General features: G+C 48.3%; 1 protein-coding gene across 14 annotated transcripts in view; it reads left to right on the forward strand.

Moving 5' to 3' along the window:
* The window catches only part of DNM2 (dynamin 2), an 87088-nt gene that overhangs the window by 48814 nt on the left and 20353 nt on the right, over positions 1–17921 (forward strand). For 6 of the 14 annotated variants that reach the window (XM_080674104.1, XM_080674109.1, XM_080674111.1 and 3 more), the window contains exons 6-13: positions 1008–1168; positions 2776–2918; positions 5789–5924; positions 8285–8352; positions 8981–9119; positions 11439–11525; positions 13922–13992; positions 17312–17363. In XM_080674104.1, coding sequence (XP_080530230.1) covers positions 1008–1168; positions 2776–2918; positions 5789–5924; positions 8285–8352; positions 8981–9119; positions 11439–11525; positions 13922–13992; positions 17312–17363 — 857 coding nt within the window. Of the gene's footprint in view, positions 1–1007; positions 1169–2775; positions 2919–5788; positions 5925–8284; positions 8353–8980; positions 9120–10339; positions 10479–11438; positions 11526–13921; positions 13993–15572; positions 15603–17311; positions 17364–17921 lie in introns of all 14 variants that reach the window. The other 8 variants (XM_080674105.1, XM_080674107.1, XM_080674110.1 and 5 more) reach the window with 3 other exon arrangements.

The following is a 17921-nucleotide window of genomic DNA, read 5'->3' on the forward strand; positions in this document are numbered from 1 at the left end:
TTCTAAAAATGGTTTCTCACATTTGGAAAAAATATTCCAAAATGGAACTGAAGGCTCTTAATTAAAGAGACTGTTTCTCAACCCCCTCCCCCAAATCCCATTTCTCATGTACTCACAGTTGACTGTTTCTTAGGTTTCATTCAGCAAATTTTAATATAAATATATTCATTTTTGAAACTCACTCATGTTTTTTTAAGTACTTCTGTAGTTTCATATTCTATGTGTAAATTAGTGATCCCTCAAGAATTAATTTTGGTAGGTACCCAACTTGGCCAACAGCGACCATTGAATAACTCAGCTTTCTTCCCACTGAATTTGAAGAGTTAGCTGTTAGTTTTCACCTGCTACTTGGTATGGTTTAGGGCAGTGGTTGGCAAACTGCAGCTCACGAGCCGCGGTTTGCCGCTCTGTTGACTAATGAGTTTGCCGACCACTGGGATAGGAGCTTAATCACAAGGAACAACAACAGCCTGTAATTATTGGAATTGAGAGTCTAGGTCAGTGGTCGGCAAACTCATTAGTCAACAGAGCCGCAGTTTGCTGACCACTGGGTTAGGGCTTTCTATTGCACTCATCTCTCTGGACATACATGCCCCAATATACCCAACCTTTTCCAATATAATAGCTTTAAAATAGGTTTTAATTTCTGGCAAGATTAGCTGTCTCTGAATTGTCCTCCTTTTTGGGATTTTTTTCTTACCTGTCTTCAAAGCTCAGCTTCTGGATTTCACCTTTATTAAAGCTTGTTTCCATCCACCCCCTTTACACCAAGCTGGATGTACTCTCCTTCTTCCAAACACTTGTGTTGCTTCTCAAAACTTCACTCTGTATTTGCATTCTTCGTGTTTCTAAGTAATGTGTACAGCTTGTAACCCAGTGACTCATAGGACAGAATCCAGGTATTCACCTGCACCTTGCTTAGCTCTGTGCCTGCTTGGGCTGCAATGGGCACCTGGGCACTTTGGTTCGCCTGGCAGTGGCCCTGCCCTAACCCTCTCTCCCCACAGGCTACATTGGTGTGGTGAACCGAAGCCAGAAGGACATCGAGGGCAAGAAAGACATTCGTGCGGCACTGGCGGCTGAGAGGAAGTTCTTTCTCTCTCACCCAGCCTACCGGCACATGGCTGATCGCATGGGCACCCCACACCTGCAGAAGACTCTGAATCAGGTGTGTCAGTGGTTTTGTGCAGTTGCACTTGCGTAATCAAGTGTTAGGTAGTAATGAGGGCCAGGAAGAGACTGGGAGGCAGAGACAACAGCTCAGGGGAGCAAAGAGGGAAGGAAGTGTCCAAAGGAAGGGGCCCTCCAAGAAAGGAAATGAGTCTGCCTGGGCAGAGGGCTGGAGGATCAGGAAGGGAAGTAAAACTACCCTGCAAGCTGCGAGGGCCTCCTGAGAGCCAGCAGCCCAGCTGGCCTCCTGAGGTCTTGGCTGCACATCAGATGCTTCCTGGGGCGGCGGTCCCCCTGCCCCTCTACTTCCCCAAGAGTTACATGGAACCGCTCTAATACTTCAGGATGCTTTCTGAGACTGGAGGGATCTGCAGAGCACGTAGTCCACCTTTAGAAATCTGTAGCTCCCACAGAGGGCCCCTGGGCACAGAGGACTTTGGGGTGGCCCAGGTTCATACCACAGAGTATGATGCTCCTTTACGCCTTGTGTCTACTTGATGGACATCTTGTAACTTCTTTTCTATTGCAGGACAGATGGAACAAAACACCACTTTTCAGTTTTGGGGTGTTAGCTGATTTTATGGCTTTTGTTTTGCCCTTCCTCCCAATCAACCTCCCCGCATCTCTTCCTCCCTTCCTTCCCTTCTCCCCTCTCCTGCCCTTCCTTTCTCTCTTTTATCTCTGTTCTCCTCCCTCCCTTATAATAGTAAACAAAACAAAACAAAAAGTCCTATAGACCAAATATAGTGAAGGTCCCATTTCCTCCCATCCCATGAGGAGGTTGCCAGGGTCATCATTTCCTGACCTTCCTTCTAGAGACACACAGGGCCTAAAGGGACAATATGTCTATTTCACCCCCTCCCCTTTTTCCCTCCTTCCTGCCTCTCTTTACCATTCCTTCCCTTTTTTTTCTCCCCTCTCCCCCACCTTGAACAGTAAGATATTTACCCACTACTTCATCTGGCTTTTTCTCTAACAACACATTTGCACTGCTGTCTCCTTTTAAAATTTATGAATAATGAACAAATCCACATGATGCAAAAGCAGAACAGTAGAGGGAAAAGGGGGCTTCGGTGAAAGGTCTCCTTCCTGCCTACCTGCCCCATTCTGCCCATTTCTTTCACATTTGTTTCTTGTTGAGTATTCCTTTTCTCAGTTCCTGCAAATAAAAACATGTTCATACTTTCTCCCTGTCTTTCACAGAAGGGAGCACTTAATGCATATGTTTCGTACCTTTCTTTTTTAGGGTACATCCCCCATGTCTGTATATCTGCCCAGTGTCACCCATCCATCCGTCATTCAGTCCATGGTCCTGTGATGGCCTCTTGGGCTTTTCACTGAGCAGCACTTGTGGGAGGTTGTTCTGGGTCAGCACACATGCCCTGGCATGTAATTGTATATACTCCATGGTAAACACTCAATCGATCTGTCCTACAAAGGCCCATGGGCTTTTCTCAGCCTCTTTGCTCAGTGCACAAGTGTGACTCTAGCTGATATTTTGTTGCTTTCTCTTGAGGTTGGAGGGTGTGGTGGGCCCAGGCGCCATCATACATGGCTCTTTCTCATGCTTGCACTGATCTGTCATTTCTGGCTTCTCTCTTGCAGCAACTGACCAACCACATCCGGGAGTCACTGCCAACCTTGCGCAGCAAGCTGCAGAGCCAGTTGCTGTCCCTGGAGAAGGAGGTGGAGGAATACAAGAACTTCCGGCCTGACGACCCCACACGTAAAACCAAAGCCCTGTTGCAGTACGTTTGTCCTCTCCCAACTTAGCTCACTGGGGCCTCCACCCAGCCACAGGGTTCCAGGACTAGGCTGGGCACCAATCCTCATTCATCCATCTGTTCATTCAACAAACATCTCTCAAGGGCCACCTGTGTGCCAGGCCCTGTCCTGAGCACTGAGGTCACCTCAGTGAATGGGGCAGACACTCATTCCTGCCCCATGTGATCAGAAAGGGGAGATGGGGAAGGATGAGACAAAATAAGTAAATAAAATGTATAGTGTGTGAAATGTCAAAAATATTAAAGTGGGTAAGGGGCTAGCGAGTACCAGTGTGGGCATAGGGTGCCATTGAAAATAGAGTGGTCGGGCCCAGCTGGCATGGTTCAATGGTTGAGCATTGACCTATGAACCAGGAGGTCACAGTTCATTTCTCAGTCAGGGCACATGCCTGGGTTGTGGGCTCAATCCCCAGTGGGGAGCGTGCAGGAGGCAGCCAATGATTCCCTCTCATCATTGATGTTTCTATCTCTCTCTTCCTCTCCCTCCTCTCCGAAATCAATAAAAACATATTTTAAAAAAAGAAACTAGCGTGGTCAAGAAGGCCTCTCTGAGTCCATGGGAGTCAGGCAAAAACCTGAAGAGGTGAGGGAGGAAGCCACATAGAGCCCTGGATGGGGCCCAGCCAATGTAAAAGTCTTGAGACAGGACTGTGTCCAGCATGTTGGAGGTCCATGTGGCTGGAGCAGAGTGAGTGAGGGAGAGTGGGAAGAGGTGAGGGCAGAGTGTGCAGGGCCTTGCTGAACATGGGGAGGACTTTGGCTCTTGCTCTAGGGGTGGTGGGAGCCATGCTTGATTTTGAGCAGAGAATGGGGATGACCTGACTCGGGTGCTCACAGGCGCCCTCTGGCTGCTGCAGGGAGGACAGACCTGGAGGAGGTTGGGACCAGACCCTGTGTTAGCTGCTTCAGCTTGATATCTTTGAATCCTCACCCTGACTATTGAGTCCAGCTCAGAACTGTAGGAGACTCCCTGCAGCTGTGCAGCTGAGAGGCAGGGGAGTGGGTGTCCCCACCATCCCAGGTTCTTACTTGGGGTTCTTCCTGCCCCTGTATTCTCAGTTTCTGCCCTGCCAGGGACCATAAGTGCTGCAAGGACTTGGTTAGAGTGAGTTCCAGAAACTCCCTGGCAGCTCATGAGGCAGATGGTGGCATGCACAAGACTCCTCCTACAGGCATACCAGAGGGGCACTGCCCCCATGACCATCTTAGGTCTGACGTCCCCTCCCTCTCAGCCATTGGGCAGTGCATGGTGGTGGGATCGGGATGAGAATGCTTTTATGCTCAGTCAAGCTCAACTGCATTCTGCAAAGCTTTTTTTGAAAAAATATATTTTTATTGACTTCAGAGAGGAAGGGAGAGGGAGAGAGAGAGAGAAACATCAATGATGAAAGAGAATCATTGATCGGCTGTCCTCTGCACACCACACATTGAGCCAAACTGGCTAGGGCCGCAAAGCTTTCTACAGAGCAAATGCTGATCCTTTGTAGACTTGAAGAGGAGATTTAGTCTAGCATGTGCTGGAGCCTGGGGGTAAGCCTGGGTCTGCTGGGCTTTCCCTGGCTGGTGACCATGCCTCTCTGAACCTTGTATTCCTTACCCCTAAATGAAGGTATGAAAGGGAAACATCAAACAGTTGCCTCCTGTGTATGCCACAACTGGGGATTCCCACAACCTAGGTATGTGTTCTGACTAGGAATTGAACCCGCCACCTTTTGGTGTACAGGATGACGCTCCAACCAACTGAGCTATCCAGCCGGGGCAAAGTGTTTTTTAATTGAGGCATGTACGTGTTTTTTTTAAACATAATGTTATTGGAACTCTTAGTAGACTGCAGTATAGTGTAAAAGTAACATATATGCATGGGAAACAAAAAATTTCATATCACTGGCTTTATTTGCTTTATTGCAGTTATCTGGAACTGAACCTGCAATATCTCCGAAGTCTGTCAATGCTTGAGTAGACCAAGAATTTGGGAGGCAGAGATGAGGAAATGACTAAGGCAGACAGTGTAAGGGACTGGGGGGAGCAATTAGAAATGCCAAGGAAAATCAAGACACTAGTAAATATCTTAGATCTTTACTGCTCACATTGTCACAGCACTAATTAGCAACACTTACACACTTTGTAAGGGCTAGGCTGGGTTCTAAGGGGCCAGTCGTGGTATTAGCACATTTTGTCAATTATGTGACATTTTGACTTCTCTGAATTCAGAAGTTTTAGGTGAATTACCGTGATTTGACAGCATTTTTTATTTTTTTGTGGGAGTATAGACTAGGATTGCATTTTAGGATTAGTGACTTCTTGGGAGTTGATGAAATCTAGAAACTTTTTGAATCCTCACAGTGACCTTGTGTGAAGGTGCTGCTATGATCAACCCACTTTCCAGATGAAGGAACTGAGGCTCAGAGGGACAAAGGCCTCAGCCTATAGTAGTGGAGTGCCGACCCACGTGCTGGGAGGTGGCAGAAGCCACCTGAACTATGTGAAGGAACTACCATTTCACTCTATGATCCTGTTGGATTAGTCCAAACCTCAGGGCAGAGGTGAGGTTGCTAAGTTGTGACCCTCACACCTTACTCTTGTCATCTGCAAAATGGAGTATTAACTGCACCTCCTTCAGTTCAGTGAATGATTGTAACAGGCATATAGAATGGGCCTGGCATGTAGCGAGTGCTTGCCACCTGCAGCTCCTGAATTTTGTTTGTTTTGATATACACATAGATTTTGTTCCTAAAAACGAAAAGAGGGAACCGAACCATGGCTTGACCCAGGACATAACACCAGAGCTTTGTTGAAACCTCTGCTTAATGTTCATGTTTTCTTTTTCCTCGTAGGATGGTCCAGCAATTTGGGGTGGACTTTGAAAAGCGAATAGAGGGCTCTGGAGACCAAGTGGACACACTGGAGCTCTCCGGGGGCGCCCGAATCAATCGCATTTTCCATGAGCGGTTTCCCTTCGAGCTGGTGAAGGTAGTGCGGCAAGGGCTGGGCCTTCCTGTCTCTGGTCAGGCACCTGTCTGCTTGGCCTTGAGCCCATCCTCCTTCCAGAGCTTTCCGTCTTGAACTCTGGCCTTCATGCCTGAGCCTGCCCTGGGTAGAGTATGGCCTGAGGCAGTGTCTTCTATGGGTTTCCTTCCCTGAGCAGGCAGCTTACAACTTTCCAGCAGAGATGTACAAAAGGTTTCATTTTTTTCCCTCTGACAAAAGCCAATATAATGTATTTCCTTTGCAAAATACATAGAAAATAGGGGAAATTCACATGTCCTTAGCTGGTTGAAAAAAGAAAAAGCAGGTTATGGACCCAACATGTGCAGCATAACACATAGACAATATTTATAATACCCTTCCATATGAAATTATACCTGTGTGTTTTGATGTGTGTATTTGCATAGATCTGTAAGGATGTTCTTACAGTTCTCGGACCTGGAATTTGAGATTTTTAAAAACAATTTGCTTGAACTTTTTTAAAAATTTATTTTATGGATTTTAGGGAGAGGAAGGAAGGAAGAGAGAGAAACATCTATCATCGATTGGTTGCCTTCCGCATGCATCCGGACAGGGAATCAAACTCGCAACGTGGGTTTGACCAGAAATTGAAACCACCACCTTTTGGTTTATGAGACGAAGCTCAAACCACGTTGGCCAGGGTGTAAAACATTTGCTTGAACTTTTTTTTTAAATATATTTTTATTGTTTTCAGAGAGGAAGGGAGAGGGAGAAAGAGATAGAAACATCAATGATAAGAATCATTGATTGGCTGCCTCCTGCACACCCCCTATTGGGGATCAAGCCAGCAACCTGGGCATGTGCCCTTGACCAGAATCGAACCTGGGACCCTTCAGTCCACAGGCCTATGCTCTATCCACTGAGCCAATCCAGCTAGGGCTCTAATTCTTGAACTTTTACTTTTTACTGTGATCACTTATTTTTATGAAAGTCAGTTAAGTTTTTTTTTTTTTCAATTAAAGAATAAGTTAAAAGCAGGAACACTCCCATAATCCTAACACCCACAGACAACTCCTGTTAGCACCTGGATGTGTGTCCTTTAAGAATTATTTCTATGCAAGTAGAAAGCCTTCCTTATGCTCGCTTTGGCAGCACAGACTCTAAAATTGGACTGACACAGAGAAGATTGGCATGGCCCCTGCTCAAGGATGACACGCAAATTCGTGAACCATTCCCTATAAAAAAAAAAGCCACCCTTGAATACACAAACATAGCACATATATTCATCCATACTTATGTGCACATATATATTTTTAAAAATTTATGTCTTTATATCATGCTTTTTTATGTGGTGGCCATCTTTCAAAACTAATCATAAACATTTCATGCATCCTCAATAACAAAGCAATTCATTATTTTATGTATGTCCCAGCATGCATTTAGCAGTCTCCCTTTGTGGACATTTAGTCTCCTCCAACACACACACACACACACATTTTTTAGTATTATGAATAGTTTTGTAAATGTAGCTAGTTCTTTTTTTTAATTTTTTTAAATGTATTTTTATTGATTTTAGAGCGGGAGGAAGAGAGAGAGATAGAAGCATCAATGACGAGAGAGAATCATTGATCAGATATCTCCTGCATGCCCCCTACTGGGGATCGAGCCCCAAACCCGGGAATGTGCCCTGACCAGGAGCCGAACCATGACCTCTTGGTTCATAGGTCAACGCTCAACCATTGAGCCACACTGCTGGGAATGTAGCTAATTCTTTTATATATATATATATATATATATATATATATATATATATATATATATATGTATTTATTGATTTCAGAGAGGAAGGGAAAGGGAGAGAGAGAGATAGAAACATCACTGATGCGAGAGAATCATTGATCGGCTGCCTCCTGCATGCCCCCTACTGGGGACCAAGCCCGCAACCTGGGCACGTGCCCTTGACAGGAATCGAACCCGGGACCCCTCAGTCCGCAGGCCAGTGCTCTATCCACTGAGCCAGTCCAGCTAGGGCGCTAATTCATTAATTCCTCATGATAAATTTCTAGAGCTTTAAAAATTACCAGGTGACATTATAGGTATATATTTTTTATTTTTAGGTATATTTTTGGAGGTTCTTAATTTGTAGTGCAAGTGGCCCAAAAAAAGTTTTTATATGAATTCATGTTTTCTCTAAGAGAGCAAGAGTGTTAGTTTCACAGCATCCTTGCTGATACTATGTTTTAATATTTTTAAAATTTTTGACCAATTTAATATTCTGCCAAGTGAATACAGATGCACACAGGAAATAACATTCTCCAAATAAACACCTGTTCTGAAGGAGCGCCAGGTACATCCTTGCTAGTGTTTGGTTTCTCTGTTCTCAGATGGAGTTTGATGAGAAAGACTTAAGACGGGAGATCAGCTACGCCATTAAGAACATTCATGGTGTCAGGCAAGTTCCACAGGGAGCACTGCCATTGTTCCCTTTACCTTTGTGGTGCCATTCTCTAGTCAGTTTGTCCCCCCAAACCTCTGGGTGCCCTGATTGTGAGGTCTTAACAGGGTTCCTGGGTGGTTGTCAGTAGCTATAACTCTCTGCAAGGGCACTCGAGGGTGGATGGGCTCAGTCCTGTGTGAGTATGTCATGGGTCACAGGACTGTCTGCTGCCCTTGGTTTAAACATTTTGTTAAACGCCCCCAGTCAGTTAGCATGAGCCCTAGTTACTGTAGTCATCCAAGAAGGCTCGCTGCATATTTACCCTGGGGGTGGGCGTGGGGAGCCAGATCTGAGTCATGATTGCAAGAATCCAGTGTTTGAACCCATCCTGGGTTCCCTGTGGGCCTCCTGGGTCCCCTCTGTATTCCAACAAAAATAGTCATTCCAGTCATCCAGTCTCATATCACCATGGGGTCCTCAGGTTGCCCTGGGGTTTCCAGGTAGTGGACACAGGCATCTGACCCCTAGACTTGCCATTACCTTGGTTCTTTCGTGGGAACCCAGCCCCTACCTGTGAGATTGCTGACCATGCTTTGTTTTTCTCTGACTTATCTCCCCTGCCCCTGGGTTTGGATGGTTTTAGGACCGGGCTCTTCACCCCGGACCTGGCATTCGAGGCCATTGTGAAAAAGCAGGTCGTCAAGCTGAAAGAGCCCTGTCTGAAATGTGTCGACCTGGTTATCCAGGAACTAATCAATACAGTTAGGCAGTGTACCAGTAAGGTATTGGCCCCTCGGCAGGGGACTCCTGGCCGCGTGGAAATGGGGGTTCAGGGCTTTGGTATCAGGCTCCCAGTGCTGCTTCAGCCGTTGCCCCATGGTGCCTTCCCCCTGCCTACAGATTGCCTTGGTTTCCAAGAATGTGGCATCTTCCCAGAGGCTGGGGCAGGGGCATGTCGGCCTAGGTGCAGCTGGTGGGGGGGACGGGGGAGGTATCAGGCCTCCAGAACTGGCCATACTGGTGGGCAGGGCTCTCTGGGACCCTGATACCAAGCCTAGCATGTGTCTGATGGAATTGGGCTGTCGCTTTGCTGCCTTCTGAGAAACAGAGAGGGACCCCGTGTCAGCTGCTGGAGGCATGGCTCCCCTGAACCTCCCTGGCTGTCACTCCTCCTTGAGTGACACCCTTGGGCTTCCCTGGAGCCAGTCATGTTTCTGTCCCCCGGGTGCCAAGAAAGGCCCAAATGCTAATGTATGAGTGCTCGCGTCCCAAAGTTGGCTTGGCTCCTAACTGCCTCCTCTAGTTCCCTTGCCTTCTCCAGGAGCAGTGCTGTTCCTCCAGGTAGCCAGTCCTCAGATCCACTAGGTCACAAGTGCCTATGTGCTTGGGCCACTGCCTCCCCCCAGCAAGACATGCTGGGTTCCCCCGTGGGCCTGGCTCCCAGGGCAGCATGCTTTGGCCAAGCAGCTGAAGCGCTTCTCGATGGGCAGTTTGTGCTTGCACGTCCACGATGGCCATAGAGCTCTGGGTCGGCCTTCCTAGGCAGGGGATTTCTGCTTGAGCCTTCTGTTCTCAGTCTGGAAAAGCCCACATTTGCTTCTTAAGCTTCTTCGATTGGAAAAGGAAGGGGAAAGAAACCCAGATGGTTTGGAGATTGTCATCCTGGAGCCCGTTGTCGCAGATAATGAAAACACAAAGCGTCCCCACACCCATAGCCATCTGCACGAAGACACTGACCCTTAGCACTTCCGTAATTAAACCAAGACCAAGTCCACCCCTGGGACCCAGGATGCCTCTTTGATCCGAAGCAGCTTCCGGGGCAAATGCGGGCACAGACTCCTCCATGCATGTCACTAACCAACTGACTCTCGTTTCTCTCTCTCTCTCTCTTTCTCTCTCTCTTTCTCTCTCTCTTTCTTCTCCTCCCCACCCCCATCCCGGGTGTGTGGCCTGCACTGTCCCTGGGTGTCTTTCTACTGGTCCCACCCTTCGCATGACCCAGGACGGGGCTCTTCACCCCTGATATGGCCTTTGAAGCCATTGTGAAAAAACAGATTGTAAAACTCAAAGAGCCGAGTTTGAAGTGTGTTGATCTCGTGGTCTCAGAACTGGCCACGGTCATTAAAAAGTGTGCCGAGAAGGTAATAGAAGGTTTTGTTATTATCACCTACGCATCTGTCCCCCATCTTCTCCCTCTGTTGTTAGTCTTAACCCGTGCATCTGGGAGACTCTGCCTCAGATGGACCCCCTCTCCATAGGCCAGTTGTCACTTAATGACATCTCAATTTGCATTGGCAGACAAAATCGGGCGAGCTGCATCGCACGTGTGTGCCACCTTTGCAGTTTGGGCTACTGAAGGGGCTGGGAAGCCTTTGATGTTGCCAAAGCATTTACTCAGCAGGCAGTGAGGATGAGAGTCAATGCCCGTTCCTGAGACCTGAGAGAAAGGGGGTTTCCAAACTGTCACCATGTGCAGACCTTCGTGTTCTTATGTCACGGGACATTTAGTGAGTTTTCATCAGGTGATTTTGACTGTCCAACTCAAATTTCTTCAAAATTGAGCTTAACCCAAACTGCAGAAGGTGGCTCTTCATGTGCTTGGCTGGAGCTCTGGGGGTGATAGAGGAGTGGGTTCCAGAGATGAGATGATGAGGAACAGTTTTCTAGAAGGGGATCCCTCTGAGATAGATGACCCAGATGCCAACCCACCATCTTAGAACAGTCGCTACGCGCTCACGAGCTGGGCAAGGGCACTCATCCCAGTGACTGGTGGCTTTAATTATAATCAGTGTCCTGGCTCCCACCTAGTGCTGGGCGGGAGGGGATGGCTGTCACCCACATTCTCTGCCACTTTCTAATTCTAAATTGCATTCTCAAAAAGCATCTTTGCTTGTGCATGGGGACCCTGTCACTCTCTCTGGCCCACCTTCCCCCCACTGTCCCCTTGTCTACCAGCTGGAGCAGCTATGAGACAGGAGTGGAGTGGGGATGCGGTGGGCCCACCTCATGTCACCCACCTCCCCCCGTGTTTTCTGTGTGGTTCACATTGCTTCCCATGCCATGAGAACCCAGCCAGCTCTGCCACTCTGCTTTCCCCTCAGCTCAGCTCTTACCCCCGGTTGAGAGAGGAAACAGAGCGAATTGTCACCACTTACATCCGAGAACGGGAAGGGAGAACCAAGGACCAGGTATTGGCTTTTTGTTTTAATTTTCAGGTATAATTTACTTGCAATAAATCTTGAGTGTACAGTATTTTGAGTTTTGACAAATGCATGCAGTAACCCCCACCTCAATCACAATATAGAACGGTTTTATCACCCCTCCAAAACTCTCATCCTTTGCCCTTTTGCCGTCAACCCCTCACTGACCCCCAGGTCCTGGCAATCACTTGGCTGCTTCCTGTTCCTATGGTTTTGCCCTTTTTTCCAGAATGTTCTGTGAATGGTCTCCTGTACTACGTAGCCTTTTGATTCTGACTTCCTTCTCTCAGCATAATATATTTGGGATTCATCCCTGTTGTTTGTGGTATATCTGAAGTTTGTTTTTTTTATCCTTACCCGGGGATATGTTTTTTTATTGATTTTAGAGAGAGAGGAACGGTGCGGGGAGAGAGAGAAACATCGGTGTGAAAGAGAAACTTCATTCGGTTGCTTCTCATACCCCCGTAGCCTAGGTATGTGCCCTGACCAGGAATCGAACCCGTAGCCCTTTGGTATACAGGATAACACTCCAGCCATCTGAGCCACCGACCGGGCTGAAGTTTGTTACTTTTGATCGCTGAATGTGTGGACCACAGCTTGTTTATCTATTTGCCTGCCAGAGGACATTAGGGTGCTTTTTGTGGTTTAGTTTTCCTGTGGAGACCATCCAAGCACACACAAAGGCAGAGAGTGGGTTCCTCCAAGCAGTCATAGTGGGAGTCTCACCTGTTCCCTGCTATGTGAGCTAAGGGCCTTCATTCCTCCTTCATATGCCCCAACACCTGGTCTTAGTCACTTTCCCTCAGTTGTCTGCTGTGGTCTCTTGGCAGCTGTTTGTTTAAGCCAGAACCAAAACAAGCCGACGTGTTGTATTTGGTTGTGATGTCACCTGTATAGAATGGTTCTTCTCCCCTTGACCTTGATGGAGAAAACTGGCTCATTTGTCCGTCAGAGGATCCCCCAGTACGTGCCCTCTGTGCCTGTTTCCTCAGAGCTTCTGTAGCCTAGAAGCTATATCAAAAGCTTGAGAGATTCCAGTTTGTTTTGTTGTCATTGCTGTCAAGGATGCTGCTGTCCCTTCCGTGCACACCACAGCCCCTGGTTGCCTCCCTGTCGACACTGCTAGGCTTGATGCACTGGCTCCGGGATAGTGGGATTCAGGCTTTATAAAACTAGCAACAGTGGAGCACCCCAGACTTTTCCAACAACCCCATAAGGTCTGCCTACTGCCTGGCCTGTTTTATGCTTGAGGGCTTGGAGCCACAGTGAGGTGATAGGAAGGGGCAGGGTACTGTGTAAGGGCCTATCCCTTATCTTTGATGACATCCCCACTGGTGTGTGTGTGTGTGTGTGTGTGTGTGTGTGTGTGTGTGTGTGTGTGTGTTCATTTTAATGTCCTCACCTGGCCAGATTATCTTTGCTGTTTAAATGTAGCACTTATGAAATGCAGGTGCTAGCTAAAGACTTTACATATTGTGAGTGATTTAACTCTTTGAAGTGGGCCTCTTGTGCCCCTATTCCACAACTTGGTAACATGGGGCCCAGGGTCACACAGCCAGACAGTGGCTGAGCCAAGCCTGCAGCCCAGGTAGTCAGCCCCAGAGGCTATGCCTGTGACCATGACTGCCTCTCTGTTTGGTTGGCTCAAACTTACTTAGTTGCGAGTTCCTGGCGTCTGGAAGCACCTGTGTTCCCTTCCCCCTACAGATGTACCCCAGGTGTATTTTGGGGGGGGGGCGAGAAGTGCCCCCCTTCTTGTGCCCGAGAAGCAGCACGGTTCTGCACCCGCACCCTACCCCTTTGTGAAAAGTGCTTTGTCCGCTGCCCCTGCCTGCCATCCTGGGCTCTATACAGATGCTCCTCAGATTACAATGAGTTTATCAGGATGTAACGGTGAGGTTACATCCTGATAACCTCATGATAAGTTGAAAATAAAGTAAGCTGCAAATGCATTTAATTCACCTAACCTTTTGAACATTATAGCTTGGCCTAACCTACCATAAACGTGTTCAGAACACTTAAATGAGCCTACAGTTGGGCAAAATCATCTAATACAGTGAATGCACTGTAGAGCAAGCATGTCAAACTTGTGGCCCGTGGGCCACATGCCTTGTTTATTTGGCCGTGTTAGCCTTTGAGTTTGACATGCTTGCTGTAGAGTATCAATTGTTGACCCTCAGGATTGTTTGCCTGACTGGGAATTAGGTCTTGCTGCCCAGCATCATGAGAGAGTATCATGTTACATATCACTAGCCCAGGAAAAGATCAAAATCAAAATCCAAAGTATGGTTTCTACTGAATGCTTACCACTTTCACACTGTTATAAAGTCAGAAAGTCATGTCGGGGACCGTGTGTACTCACAGAGACTTCTGCTTTCCCTCAGATTCTTCTTCTCATTGACATTGAGCAGTCCTACATCAACACAAACCACGAGGACTTCATTGGATTTGCCAAGTATGTACTGTTGGGTACAGCAGCTGATGGGCTGGCACCAGTCCACCCTCAGTTGGGATTCCCTCTGAGAGCTGGAGCGTGAGGGTCTCTGTGTCAGGGCTCCTGGGGTGGGAGTGTCTGGAAGGTTGCCTGGACCATCCCCATTGTCCCCACTGCATCTCCTATGAGGGCACCAGAGGTTTAAGGAAGAAAGTGCAGTCCTGGGGTCAAATTCACGAGGAAAGGACAAGGCTGGCTAGCGTCCAGTGCTTCCTTGCCTGAGGCCCTTCTCAGAGCCTTTCATTGGCTCCTGTGCAACTTTCCCAGACTCCATGTGCACTTGGCCCTTTCATAGAGTCTCATGGGTCAGGGCTGCCCTGCATTGCCACAGCTTCCATTTATTTTTTATTTTTTATTTATATTTAATCCTCACCTGAGGATATTTTTCCATTGATTTTTAGAGAGAGGGAAAGACACAGAGAAAGACCGATGTGAGGGAAACACATTGATTGGTTGCCTCCTGCATAAGCCTGACCAGGGCCCAGGCTGGGAGGAGCCTACAACTGAGGTACGTGCCCTTGACCAGAATCGAACCTGGGACCCTTCCATCCACAGGCCCGGTGCTTTATCCACTGAGCCAAACCGGTTAAGACTCCATTTATACACTGTAGGTTTAAAACCAGAACCTTCCATGGAACCTAGATAAGGGGCTCTGATTTCAGCAAGATGTAGATATAAATGTTGGTGGTTTCAGGCATCTCCCACTGACTCCTTCAGCCCTTGTACCCCTCTCAGTAAGCTTGGGTGTCATATGGATTGTTCTGGTGGCTCACAAAGGTTTTGTTGCCTGAGCCAAATAGCATAGCAGACCATTGGTAGCCAACTCCCTTGTATCATTTAGCAAATATTGTCTCTCTGTGCCAGGCCCTATGACACAGCATTGAGCAAGCATAGGCCCAGGTCCCCACCCTCAAAAGAAGGTCCCATGCCAGGGACAGACATGCACCTGGACAGTTAAGATACAGTCTGGTCAGTGCTGGGGCGGGGACTGTATAGGGCCCATGGGAGTTCAGTGGGCGGCCTTCTGGCCTGACCTTCGGGGGTGCAGGGAGGCATCTTTGAGGAGGGGCCTGCTAGAGCCTAACCTTGGGCTAGAGGGCTGCAGCAAGAGGGTCTTTCTGTCGGGGGATTCTCTGTTGTGCTAAGTAGTTACCAGGTAATATTTATCAATGCACTCAACACATATTCTGTGCTGGGCACATGGTAGGTGAGTAGAATGAATGAATAAGGGCATAATCACAAACTTCAGGCCCCAGCTGAGTAGTCCCTGCTGGGAGTGGGCTGGGGGGCACAGGCCATGGGCCACCCCTCAGGTGTTTCTCGGAGCCTGGGGAACAGACGCTCCTGCTCTTATCCCCAGCAGCCAGTTGTATGTAGGCTGAAAACACTGGTCCTCCCTGTTCGGTTTGCTGCTGTTTTTCTCACCTTGATATCTCTGCTTCTCACACTTCATCCACAGTTCCTTCTCACAATTTCTCCTGTTTTTCCTTTGACCACTCCACTCTTTCCTCTGGATTCCTGCGCCTTCCCACCTCTCCCAGCTGTTACTATACTGAGCAGCTGGTGACCTGGTGGGTATTGCCTGCTGTGTGCCTTTTCCCTGGTGTGTGAACAGCTGGGGGCGGGGCCCAGGGTGCCAGGCTCCGCCCAGCCTAGGTATAAACCAGGGCCCAGTCCTAGGTGGGATATCCCAGGGTCCCACTGAACAACCATGGAGCACTGTTTCAGGGCCTTTGGACTAGGACAGTGAATAAGCCAGACTTGGCACTTGCCCCTTCAGAGCCCACAGGCTGGGGACACATTGTCATTGAGCAAATTGTCACAGAGAAAATAAAAGTTGGAAAGGAAGGTGAGGGGTTGTGGGAAAGGGGACCAACGGATGCGTCCTGGAGAGACCTTCCCAATGAAGTCCTGACAGCCAGGTGACAGGCGGGGTACGCCAGAGAGCGTTAGAGACAGAAGGCCGAGAAGCCAGGAGCATGGGAGACCAACGCAAAGTGAAGGTGAGAGGCCAGGCCCCATCACCAGGAGGGCCCTGCAGGCTGCGGGGGAGGTCTCTTATTGGGGGCAGGCAAGGGAAAGGTGCAGCCGTGTGGGCTGCCAGGAAAGGCAGGGAGCCAGGAAGTCCATAGGAAGTAGCATATCTGGGACCTCTCTAGCACCCAGGCCCTGCCATGAGTGGCTTAGCTCAGTCCTGTCTTCTTCAGACACTTTTGGTCTAACTTCTTTGCTTGGATGTTCTGGGCTGCTTTCCCATGGCCCTCTCCACACTAAAACCCAAAGCAAATGCCCTGTAATAAACTCATTGAACATTAGGAAAATTATTGGGTAAAATTCCACCTCCGTTCTTAATATTTTAATTTTTACTGATCAGGGAACAGAAATTTATTCCCTTTTTGCGTGTGTACACACACACACACACACACACACACACACACACATTCAATTTATCCAACAGCCAACTTGAACTTTAATATAAAACCCCAGAGGCAGTGAGTAAAAGAATGAAACAGGATGGTTTGCCTTTTCATACTGTTCTGAAAGTTCCAGCTAAAGCAATACAATAAGATATGACATTAGGACAAACAAGTGAGCTAAGTAGGTGCGAGATACGTGACCTTCATCTGCACTCATCATTTCCTAGCATGCACTAGCCAGGAAACAGGGTAGATTAAGAAAAGCTATCTGGGACTGTAGATAAATAAGGGACCTTATAGAAACATGCCCTATGGACCTTGACTGTCCTCTGGTTTGGGGCAGGAGCCATTCAAGATGAGTGATGTTTATTGATAAGCAGCTGTCCCACGGTCTGATCTCCCAGGTCTGTCAACACTGTGGTCAGAGCTACTTAGGACTTACTGCTAGGGGTAGGGGTAGGAATTGAGAGCAGGAGCAAGCCTCAGGTGTTTGACCCCTAAGCACTCAGATTACTCTGAAGCCATCATGGCTAACTTTGAGCCACCTGGGAATCCAGCTCTTCATGCCCATTCTTGGAGGCTCCAGTACCCAGTCACTTTGGAAATAGCTGGTGCTCTTGGGAGTGACAGAGATCAGGCCCTAGAAGCCTCAGTTTAACTCCATACATTTCCTCTTTCCACGAACCTGAGCTCTTTCCCTTAGGCAGCCCTTTGTGTGCAAGGCAGTTTCTCTCTGACTCTGCCCTTAACTGGTCACTGGCCCCCTCATGTGGTAAAGAACCCCACCTGGGCCATGAGGGCCTCTTGCTCCCTGTCCCTCCCAGCTTCTCACCTGCATGAGCCTCTCTGTGCTTTGGTTTCAGCGCCCAGCAGAGGAGTACACAGCTGAACAAGAAGAGAGCCATTCCTAACCAGGTAACCACCCTTCTAGGGCCCGAGCTCTACCCTCAGGGGAGGGGGCGGGAGGGCACTAAGGGACCACTGAGCCTTGCAGTTGCACCTGGTGTGTGCATGCCCCACCAGATCCTCACCCTGCAGCCTCTTAAGTCCACTTAGGTTTTGATGCTTCGGGAAACTGGTCTGAGAACCAAAGCTCTGGCAGGGCCAAGGCAGATTTTATACACCTATGAGTCCCTGTCTGAACATCCAAGGCCATGGTTAGAACTTGACCCTCAGGGCAGCACAATCACCAATGGTGTCTGTGGCCACATTGGGTTCTCGGCCCCAAGGACTAGGAGCCTATGGGAGGCTGCATTGTGAAAAGAGTTCTGGGGAGGTTTGACCCCACCCGTGGAAAAACCATAAATCACACACAGGGTTTTTTACCTTGATGATGTACCCCCGCCAGAAGCCGTGAAATAAGAACAGCTTTATATTTACCACTATTAGTTTTATGGGTTTTTGAGAAAATCATCATCTTTCTGCCCATGTCCCCTGCTTCTCCACATCATACAGGGATGAGGGTGGGGACTC

Source organism: Plecotus auritus, assembly GCF_963455305.1.
Source record: "Plecotus auritus genome assembly, chromosome: 6".
In the NCBI taxonomy this organism is placed as follows: Eukaryota; Metazoa; Chordata; class Mammalia; order Chiroptera; family Vespertilionidae; genus Plecotus; species Plecotus auritus.